Here is a 12121-nt window from a genome sequence, read left to right as displayed (position 1 = left end):
CCAATCCAATCATTTATCATTCTCCAAGAAAAAAAATCTAGTCCTCACACCTTTACAAATTACACTCTTTCACAATTCCAGGGATAATCCCTTCTGTATACCCTACTTGGAAAGAAGTCAATGGTACATCGTCCCATGTAATGTCACATGTTTGTAAAGGATATAAATTGGAGGAATATAATGCTCCCAAGTCAATGCAGCTGTGTTCAGGTGAAATGGCTGCAAGAAGGGGAACTGACGAAATTTTAAAGAGCTGTTGTGTTAGGATGCCATATTGCAGGGCTCTCTGTTCGGCAAATTGTTGACAAATTGGACCATCCCAGGTCAACAATCAGTGATACTATACCGAGATGGAAGTTCAGGAAGTCAACTGCAAGTGCTACCCCACAGCGGACGATCCATCACACTCACTGAATGTGACTATAGGGTGCTATGAAGGATGTAAAAACCACCATTTGTCAGCTGGCATGTTGAATGAGGAGTTCCAGGCATTGATGGGAACACAAATCTGGCTCACAACATGGATTTTCCTTGGTAGGATCACAATATGCAAATCCCACATTACCCGAACCAATATGAAGTGTCATCTTCAGTGATGCAAAGAGCATGTACAATGGGGCATAAAAGCTTGGAAAGCTGTGTTTTGGAGCGAGGAATCACGCTACACCTTCTACTGAGCAGATGGATGTGTGATGGTATAGTCCTGGTTTTCCAGGTTTGGCCTCTGACCTCTGTAGTGCCACGAACTTTGAACTCCGAGAGGTATCTGAACATTCTGGACAATGCAGTGCTGCTTCCTACTTTGCAGCATTTCTACAGAACTGACCATTGTGCATTGACAATGCACTACATCATAAATCTGCTACTATAACTGTGTGGTTGTGGATATGAATGTTACCGCACCTGACTGACCTCCAAAGAGCCCTGATCTCAATCATGTTGAACTGGAGCACTAGGTAAGGTCAAGGGACATCTGCTTCATAACAGCCCAAGGCCTTGTTACATGCCTGCAGAAAGAATGGTCCAAAATTCTCATCAATTGCTATCATACACTTGAGGAAAATATGCCCTGTAGGATTGCTGCAGTCATTAGTGAAAGGAGGTCCTACATGATATTAAGGTGGGTACCATTGTTGTGTGTTTCTTGCACTGTGGTGTCTGTTGACTTCTTTCCCAAACATGTATATATCCTATAAAACCCCTTTAGTAACTAGTATATTCCTGTCATATTCCTTCTTTTCAGCCTGTCAAGCCAAACTTAGTAATAACCTAAAAATTAATCTAGTCTCATTTGGAGTGGTTGGGTGGGGGAATCACTGTAGACTAGTCACCATCTTGGTCACTTGCCTCCGGATCCTCTCTTCCACTTCTCATTCTCCATAAACCAGTTGACATCTGATCAGAGATGATCAGAGCCTTAGAGAGAGAGAGATAGAAAATAGTTTTTGATACCTACTTGTCTGTGTTTTTGACTAACCAAGTAGTCCTTTGAGCTGTTTCACCCACTTTCACAATACACCCTCTAAACTTGCAAATCCCAAAATTGCAAAAGTCTTACTTTTGCAACATTGAACTGGCAATGATATAGGAAGTTCAACCTTTGCTTGAACTTCCTATCTCTTTTAATCATCCTATAAGATCTGTCATCATCTTTATGAACTGTTGCTCTATTACATAGCCTTATTGCACACTACTGGTCACCTGCCTTCTGAATTCATCTCCATACTATACTCTTTGGTGTCTGTTCATCAGCCACTGTTTTATCCCCATTTACTCCAGTTTATAATAGGCTTCCATTTAGTACCTAGCAAATTATTTTGTCAAGATGAGTGATGTTGTGGTGTAGCATTTCCCTATCTACCTATACTTTTTTTTTTAAACTTTATTATAGAAAATGAATATAATATTAAGGCAAGACTTCCCCTTTACAGAGCTGTGTGTCCTCTATAGGGCATTGTATTCTTTTCCATCCATTCCTGAATTCTGCCCAACTTTGCCAACCTTAATTACCATTTCCAAGTTTCTGACCAAGTATCTCAAAAGTAGTGATTAATATATTCATTACTTAAAATTACTTAAAATTCATCACTCTTTATATAACAAAACTTTCTTTGTATTCTATCCAATCTCACTGTTCTCTTCTAATGAAGCTCTTGCAATTGCTTTAATATTTCCAACTCATCCACCTCTATCATTTCATCTAGTTCCACCTCAGTACCTAGATTTAATGGATCTGCCTGGGATGTATACATTACTGAAACGATCATTTAATAACTCACCTATTTTTAAAGTATCTAGGTATCTGACACTTTCTTTAGAAAAGGATAACTTGTTAAATGATCTCAACATTACCTTCTGCATTCATCAAGACTATTCATTCTTCCATGGTCTTTTTTTTTACTTGCCATGTAGAGAAATATTCTCCTAGATTTCTCCTTTGCTAAGATAACTACTCATTGATAGTTTGATTTTGTTTCCTTGCCAAACTTAGCATTTTAGCAGGCTTCCTTTTGATACTGCTCTTGGGTCTGATCATGTTTTTTTTTGTCTCTTCTTCTTGTTCTAAGAATGCAGTCAGCTATAATGTTCTTCAGACAACTTTTGGCCACTTTTGATGCACTTCTGATTGTTCTATCGTTGCAGTTTTTTATTACAAGGCACAGATGTCATTACCAGATTCTTGCACCTCAATCTCTTCCATCACATGCTGATTAAAGTAGTCATCCCTAAGTCTCCTTTCCTCATCTAATATTCTTTCTCCTCCCTCCATTCTATATTCCCATTGTTAAAATCATCCATAATGATGGTGGTTCAACTTTTATCTGTTTATGCTATTCACAGTCCTCTTTAAAAGAGCCTAGTATTTAGCAGTATCCAACTATGTACAGGTAGCCCTCAGTTTACACCTCACTTCCGTTCCTGAAAAAATGGTCATAAACTGAATCGGCATAAAATGAACCCAATTTTGATGGGAGATACAAAGTTATGTTCTGCACAGTCAAAAAATATGCACATGAAGTATGTGTAACATTATTATATTTAAAGCTTTGATAATACATACATATATATTTTTAATATAATATTTAATATATATTAAATATATATTAAATAAATATATATGTACATATATGCCTGCCTGGTTGGCCAAGTGGTTAGTGTATCCGCTCTCCAGCCAAAAGGTTGCGGATTCGAATCCCTCCATGGGCAGATGTTTGTGATTGTCTGTGGAAATACTAGGGGTGGTGGTTGACAGTAGATGGTGTTGGTGTAGATGATGAAGGTCATTGTGAGTGGTAGATTGGTGGATACGGAGAGATGTAGAGTAGGTGCCCTTCCTCAATAAGTCCTTGGATCCCCCCTGGAAGTGTTACATAATAATAATAAGAATATTTGTTAAAATAAAATTATTAATAATAAAAACAAAACAAAATTATATACAAAAAATATGAAACTTTGAAAAGATATTACATATTTCTATGTTGAAGTTCCTGGTTTCGAATCACCTGCATTTTTTTTTTGAAAAAAGTATCCAGTATTAACTGCCTAGATTTTCTTTTTCTTTCTTTAAGGAGTTCAGTGCAAGGGCAAATAGATGCGATTACACTCCTTTTTACGATCGCACTCCATTCCCAATCGTGGTCCATTTTGCAGAGTTCATCAGTCAATGTCTCTATGCTTGCAAGGATGCGCTGTGAATCAGCCATTTTTTATATCTCTCAGAGGACCTTCTTCGTTTTCCTTCTCCTCCTTTGGATGTTGACTTAATTGTTCACTAATTCTTTTAAGTCTTCATTGGAAAGTGATTTATCATGGCTCTTTAAGAATTCTGTCACATCTTCAGCTGTAATATCGTCCAATCCCACCTCTCGCGTAAACTTGGTTCAATAACATTTTCATCTTGCTCTAATTCCTCGAAGTCGTGCATAAATGCTGGAAGAAGTTTTCGCCATGTTCCTTTTAAACACTTTGCTGACACTTCTGTTGTGTCGGAAATAGCTGACCCACTATCTGTAGGCCATTTGTTTCCGACCCAACATAGAGAGAATAGAAACTTAAGGAAAGGACATGCTTATACTTCCAAGAACAGGGATGAGGGAGTACTGTACATATTATGATTCAAAGGTATGTCAACTCGACTAAAATTATTGTTGTAAAATAAGCTAAGGAAAACTGTGTTTTAGAACCAAAATTATTGTTGTAAAATATAGCTAAGGAAATCTATGTTTTAGAAGTTCAGAGTTAAAGTAACCAATCGACTATAGCTAAGTGCATGACGTAGACAACGTAGACAATAAGGAGTGGCGCGCGGTTCAAACGCTCTCTTGTTTTTCTGTTCCTACATTCCCGTTCAAGCCTGGATAGCTGAGAAAGCTTGTTGGCGGTGACCAGCAACAATCTCCCGGTTGCTGTTATAACCGAGTCGAACAAAAACTACCTGTGGAATGAAGCCAGATTTTCAATAAGGAGCCATTGGTGAACCATGCCAATGTAAAGTCAGCGAAGGACAACCTTCGAAGAAGAAATAAGTAAGTCGCAGTAGCCATAGAAGCAAGTGGCTAGTGAATACGGAAGTCTTGCCATATCCTAAATGAAAGCGTGGGGGGAAGTCACGGAACCCCCCCCCCATTAGTAAAGACAAGATGGTAAAGTACAACCTTTTTATCTATCTTATATAATTGAAAACGTAAAGAAAAGAAAAGGGGGCAAGGATTTGAAGAGCTCCATGCATTTGTTTGCTCATAGTGCCTTAATGACTGTGTTGGACTAATTGTCTGTGTCAAGAAGACTTGTGCTATTCTATTCTAAAACTCGTGAACAGTTTGTTAGGAAGAAGCTAATAGCTGTAGTATTGAATGTTAGCCTGACTTACACTTAACGTGTGGGGCATAGAAACTTTACAGAGTTGAACTTTGTCTTCCATGTTGGAGTTTAAAATAGTGTGAATTTGATATGCCATGTGTAAATCTCACTTACAATTGTACATAGAAAATGAGTATTGATTAATTCTGTAAAGATGAATTGAGTTTGAGCTTAATTGTAGTGCAGAGATATCTAGTTGAAATACTTAAGCTTAGAGAATGAAATTTTGGATCACTTAATCTAAAAAGGGGGGGGGGGGAATTCAGACTTTCGATTCTGAACAAGCGGGTAATTTAGCAATGAAGTTATTATTTCAAGTATATTTAGAATGTCTAATCAAATGTATATCTGTTCTAGTGTTATAATAAATGTATTCTTTTAAACCAAAGTTTATAAGTTCTGTTGTTCTGAGACTGACCTACCACTTATAAAAACTTTCAGACCTGTGTGAGTGAGGGGGAACAGTTTATGCAAGGTAGAGAAGGGAGCCACGACTGCTCACCACGTGATCCCTATGTTAACTAATGTTACCAAGATAATCAATTAAGTATCAGGAATTAGTTACCGGCTGGTGCAGTCGTTTTAAAATATAAATTTGTCAGAAATGAAATCTCTGATACGCAGGAATATAGGATAATAATAGTAGAAAATAAAGAATAGAAAGAAAGTACAAGTTATAGCCAGGGCTAGATAAGAGATATAACAATAGCGCAGTTGATTTAGGAGCAAAAGTAAGGATAATATAAGATAGAGAACTTAAGGGTAGGAGGTATGATAAATAAAATATAGAATATAAAATAAATAAGAAAGCGAGAGAAACAGTAGTGAAACACGAAACAAGATATAACACTTCGTTCCAAGCTGCCTTGATGTTGTTAATGCCCTTCAAAATATCGAATGGCAGCCAATAGTCTTTAATAGTTTTTCCTGAAGTGTCCAAGACTCTCTTACCATTTCCATAAATGTTATATGGAGGTAATAAGCTTTGAAGATTGATATAATCCCCTGATCCATCGGTTGCAAAAGCGATGTTGGGGACATGTAAACAACCTTAACATCCAATGGTGTTCTTACTTCAGCAAGATTTTGAGGATGTCCAGGGACATTATCCAAGAGAAGCAATGCCTTGGCTGGCAAATCATTTTCTTTACAGAAGCGAAGCATGGTAGGACAAAAATAATTTGTGTACCAATCTATAAAAACGTCTTGTGTAATCCTAGCTTTCTTGTTCCATTTCCAACAGACTGACAGCATGGCTTTTCAGATATTCACAGACACCACATGCCTTGAAGGCACGTGGTGTCTCTGAATGGTACATCAACATTGGTTTAAGCTTCAAAATTCCAGAGACATTTGCACCCAACAAAAGCGTAAGTCTATCTTTTGCAGCTTTAAAACCTGGAGTGGAATGTTCTTCACAGGAAATGAAGGTGTGTGATGGCAATTTTTTTCCAGTAGAGCCCAGTCTCATCAACATTAAAAATGAGATCAAGAGGATAACTTCCTTGTTCTACACAGTCTTGAAATTCTTTAGGAAAAGCAGCCGCTGCCACAACATTTGCACTTTCCACCTCACCACATAATTTGACACAATAGCACTTACTTTGAGAATTAAATCTCATGAACCATCCTTTGCTTCCTAAAAATTTTTCTTCGCCTCCATCTGTCTTTTTAAGATCCTCAAAAATTGTTTTTGCTTTCTCAGTTATAACAGCCTGCATCAGAGGAATGTTTTTCTGATTCAAGTCATCTACCCATAATGATAATAATTTTTCCATTTTTTCATGAAGTTTACCCCTGCTATAACTTACATGTTTTGCATTTAGTACTGCCATAGATTGTTGCGCAGACTGTTTTATTCTATCGGCATTTTTCATAATTGCAGTAACAGTCAATGGCGGTTAAGTTCATACTTCTACAGACATTAGCACGTGTCTGCCCATCTTCCATTCTTCGAATCACCTCCATCTTCTTTTCAAGTGTGATTGATTTCCGCGCCTTCTTAACACCAAGTTCTGCTAACTTTTCTGCACTTCTTTTATCAGACATGGTATGTAATTACGCACTTTATCAATTTCCATACGTATGTATGTAAAAAAATTAAATAGAACAATTAGGTAGATTCAACAGTAAAACTAGGTTTGATACATATACATCTTAGTAGCTCGGTAAACACTCAAACACTACAGTGCCTGTTAGCGTCGTTTCTCAGTCAGATCACGCTATAGTAAGAAAGCACGCCCAGGCATCCGGCGTTATTGTGAATCGGCGTAAACTGAGGGCTGCCTGTATTTTGTTCTATTAGCCTCCACCTAATGCCAAATAGTCTCAAAAATCCAGTGATTGCATTATTCCTGCTGTCACTATTCAAGATTTCTGCTCTAGTCAGTTTAATTCTTCTGCAATATAAGTTGAAAAAGGGTGGTTATCAAATTAATGTTGAAGAGTTTTCTCTCTCTCTCTCTCTCTCTCTCTCTATTCCATGCACCAACTACTCTCCCTGGGAGGGAGAGTAGTTAGCGCATGGATGCATTGCTTGATAGTGTTGTGTGCATGGAAACACTGAATGAGTTTTGAAGCACAGCTAGATGAGCTATGTGTGTGGGATCTCCCACGATGAGTTTTTTCACTCCACAGATTTCTGATGATAACAAAAAGTAAGGGAAATAAAAAATTATATTATGTACTATAAGAATGAATTATCTTTAATCCATTCAAACCCTTCCACATGATACTATTTGGCTTACCTTTATTATTTTTTGCTGAAATGAGAGGAAAGCCTATATACCATATTTAAATGTGGTGTTAAATTATTCATTTATTTTAATAATTTAATAAAATAAATGTTAAATTATTTTTGACATTGTTTTCTGTATCTGAATTTTAATTTCCTTTAGATTTCAATGAAATCATGATTAACTTATACACTATAGTTATGCCCATCTTTTTTTTTTTCTGATTGTTAAATTCTGATGAAACTACTTGATATTTAAGAAGTGTTTTGCTCATAGTGAAGTATTTTTCCTTTCAGCTAAGACACACACGGGAACATGAAGGTAGATTTTACAGAATTCCTGCTGAAGTTGCAAGCATTCTCTTTTTTACAAGTGGATTACCAAAGATGTTCCAAGAACAGGTTAGTTTTGTTAAGTTTATAATTAAAAGCAATATTAATATTATGCTTTTCCATGTTTACCAGCCTTTGTAAGTTTACTGGTAATTTAACAGCCAAATATAATTTATGTATACAATATGTATGCTAACCACTCGGCCATACATATTGTATGTATACAATATACCGCCGAGTGGTTAGCGTATCCGCTTCCCAGCCAAAAAAAGCTGCGGGTTCAAATCCCGCCGTGGGCATCAATGTTTGTGATTGTCCATGGAAATACTAGTGGTGGTGGTCGGCGATAGATGGCGTTGGTGGAGACGAGTGGTGGAGTAGATGCCCTCCCTCAATGAGTCTTTGGACTCCTTGGAGGTGACAAATAATAATAATAATAATATATAAATATATACTTTACAAATAGTCATCATTTTCTTGTAATTTTTTAAATTCAGAAATAGTATAGAGTGGTCATGGTTGATTGTTCCTATTCAGGAACCACTGGAGAATCTTGTGGACAAAACATGCTGAATAAAGTAAGATATGGAAGAGTATAAGAAGGGGAATAATTTTTTTACAACTAGGAAAAATTGGCTCTGTAATTTATTATTGTTATTGTAGCAGTTCTAATTGAGAGTCTGTTTTTTTAAGAGGAGTAATTTTTTTTGTACACTCTCTCTCTCTCTCAAGATAGCCCTCTAAACCAAATACCACAAAGTCTAAGCTAAAGTGAATAAAGTAACCATGCTGTTGTGGTAGTCAGCTAGTGAAGTGGTGAGCACAGTTTCCCATGCATCTTTGCTGCTTCAACAAAGGATGTCAATGCATTGATAACTCTAACCAGTAATGGAACAAATTCAATGAGATTTAAAAACAAATCCTGTATGCTTTTTTTTTTTTTTTTTTTACTTTCCAAAATGAGTAGTAGGCAACACTTCTTAACTTTTTATGAAATAGGCTGGCAGCCAGTTTCCATTTTTGTCATTGCCAGAATATTAGTTTGATCTCTAGTCAACATTCATAGATGAAAGCAACACAAGAATATAGCAAACAACTGCTGCCATCTCATGTTTCTAATCCTGGCTAGTTTATTCAAATGAATATTATGTGACTTTTACATGACATTTATGCATTTTTTTTTCTTCTGAGTTGTGGGATCAAAATCAAAGTTTCTTCAAGGAAGAAAACCTTGCTGCATCCACGATCAACTAACTCAGAATTTTTGGAAAATGTTTCTCTAGTCCGTGACCTCTAGTCAGGATTCTGGTCACAGACCTATAAGGTCTTTCTTCTGTTTGTCTTGTATCATGAACATGGTCATGAGGCTGCACAGACTGAGATGACCCTCAAGATGATTTTTTTTTAAAATGGACTGATAGTGAAGTTATGAGACTATGCCATACTATGGATTCAACTTCCTATATCAGGTTTTTTATGCACTTTTGCTCAAATGAAACAACTGTGGATGTTATGGTCTCATTTTTATAAAAATAAGCCTCATCTCCCAAAATATTGTTCTAAGGCCCATGCTCATTATCTCCAGTCGTGCTCGAAAAGACAGAGCAAGCATGTGTTTTTTGCCTGATCATTTGGTGTGCATGATGGATTGTGTAGAAATAATACTGCAGTACTTTCCATAGTTGTGTACTATTGAATATGAAGTATTTAGTTTCTTGCATTGTCATGTGCATTAATGATAGCTGTGATGACCTGTCAGTTGACAACTTGCTTTCTGTAATTGGGTTCTAACCATGAAATTATTGTACAAGTTTTCTTCATATTCCAGGCATTAAAGCAAGATCCTGTCTCTTTTTATCATCAGGTTTTGATGGTATAAGAGCATATCATGTTTAAGGTTCTTATTTAATTATTGTTTGCAAAGTGCCACTGTTGCATTAATTCCATTTATGAAATAAAACTTGACTGTCAGTGCATGTTCTGGTAATACAAGTGGTATTGTGAAGCTGTTTCTGATTATTTCAAACTTTTTTTGCAATTGGGAGCGGGTCTATTACAGTTGCACTTTTTCATGATTATTGTTGAATGTGAATCTCACACACAAAAGACAGATAGGCATAAATTTTGTTTGCTTACACTTGGCTAAAGTATTAAACCAAGAATATAATTTCTTGGCATCTTTAATTTATAATGGATATTGTATTTTCAAAGAAGATAAAGGAAATAGGGCAGGAAGAGGGTATTATTAATGATAGCTGAAGAACTTCAACCAACAAAAATAGAAGTTAAGGAAGATTGTAGATCTGATGGAAATGGTTCATTTGAGGCTGTTTAATGTAAGATAGAGACCAATAGAACAAAATATATTGTTAGTTACTGCTATAGGCCTGGGGTCCAGAAGAAAATGTGGACAACATGCATCAGCAGATTAGCACAGTGAGCATAAGCTGAGCAATTATCATGGGAGACTTCAACTATGGTGATATAAATTGGAAGGAGGAAAGGGCAAAATGGAAATGGAATTTATGCAGTTACTAAGGGAAAATTACCTGAAACAGCACATGATGGAAGGGACAGAGTTCGAGTGTTTGATCTCGTAATAGTCTCAGAAGATCCTAATCATAAAGTTGTTACTGTATAACTACAGTAGCAACTCTGCCTCCGATCAGGGAAGTGACCATGCAGTCTTGTCCTAAGAGGTTGCTCAACATGTGAAAATTTTAGTTAAGAAAGAGTTTATGTGTAACTACAAAGCTGGCAATTATGACAAACTTAGGAGGCCACTTGGAACAATGCCATGGTATAAGAAACTACATGGAATGAATGTCAGTCCGTAAGGAGCAGCCGAGGATTGTTTGAGTGAGGCAGTATCAGGAGAATAAACTGCATAGGGATTAAGTGGATGAGTAGCAATATAAAGCAGGTGATGCAAAAAAAAAAAGAAAGCATTGTGGAAGGAATGTTATTATTATTATTATTACGTGCGACTCCAGGGAGTCCTTAGACTCATCGAGAGAGGCCCTAAACATCATGTCCACACAACTATTTGACATTCTCACAGTATCTATCATACCTTGCCTTGAATCATTCACTGTCATAGCACCTACAACAGACTCTGGCAGCTTATTACACTCATTTATCACTCTAAAAGTAAAGAGCCCAGCTCTAACACCCTTACTAACCACACTCTTGCCCAGCTTCCATAGATGTCCCCTAGTTCTCCCATCACCAGTCCTGATCTCAAAAATATCCTCTGAATTAATCCTATAGAAATCCTTTAGCAATTTGAATGTCTCAATCATATCTCCCCTTTTCCGCCTGTCAACTAATTTCTGCAACCCACAAATCTTCAACCTGTTCTCATAAGGTTCATTCCATAGACCTGCTATCATCTTGGTCACTCGCCTCTGGATCCTCTCCACCTCCTCCCCATCAAGAAGAAACCTCGGTGACCAAATCTGGGCACAGTAGTCGAGATGAGGTCTTATCAAGGCTCGGTAAAGAGGTACAATAACTTGCTTGTCTCTGCTCGTCAAAGTATTTTTCAATAACCAAGTGAGTTGATGAGCTGATTTAGCCACTTTTGTAATGTGTCCCCTAAACTTCATCTCTCTATCCACCAACACTCCCAAGTCCCTGGCCTCATCAATCTCATGGAGTACAGTTCCACCAATGTGGTATACTGCTGCTAATCTTTTCACCCCAAAATGCATAACCTTACCTTTTGTCACATTAAATTGACATCCATTCTCCTTAGCCCAGACCTCCAATCTATCCAAGTCTTCCTGCAAAATTTTGACATCTTCTGCATTCACTATTGTCCTACCTAACTTTGCATCATCAGCAAAATCATATAAACAAAAAAGTTAATCAGCATGCTTATGAGCAATAAAAAGCACAGGCAAGAAGGGTGACCAAGTTTGGTAAGGAAGTCTAAATCGGGTTATGAGAGAAAATTAGCTAAGCAGATCAAAAGAAATCCTAAAGAGTTTTTTCTATGTGTAACAAGTAAGAGAAAGAATGATTGTGAAAGGCTAACTGTGATCATTGCTGATAGTAGGAAAGTGACAAACTGGTGGTGATATTGCAGTTGCCATTCTCCTCATAGAAAGTGCTACGAGGAGAATGGCAGATGAACTGGAGGCGGTCAGCATATTGAAAAATATTAGTTCAAATATATCATTTGTATTGGAT

At 37.0% G+C, this 12121-nt stretch overlaps 1 protein-coding gene across 1 annotated transcript in view; it reads left to right on the top strand.

The window, feature by feature from the left end:
• The window catches only part of mRpS29 (mitochondrial ribosomal protein S29), a 139123-nt gene that overhangs the window by 22675 nt on the left and 104327 nt on the right, over positions 1-12121 (top strand). Inside the window, exon 3 of the mRNA XM_090395055.1 lies at positions 7892-7996. Coding sequence (XP_090251181.1) covers positions 7892-7996 — 105 coding nt within the window. The remainder of the gene's footprint in view (positions 1-7891; positions 7997-12121) is intronic.

Source organism: Typopeltis vanoorti, chromosome 6, assembly GCF_054136105.1.
Source record: "Typopeltis vanoorti isolate ZY-2024b chromosome 6, IOZ_Tvanoo_1.0, whole genome shotgun sequence".
In the NCBI taxonomy this organism is placed as follows: Eukaryota; Metazoa; Arthropoda; class Arachnida; order Uropygi; family Thelyphonidae; genus Typopeltis; species Typopeltis vanoorti.
This window is presented reverse-complemented; position numbering and strand designations above follow the sequence as displayed.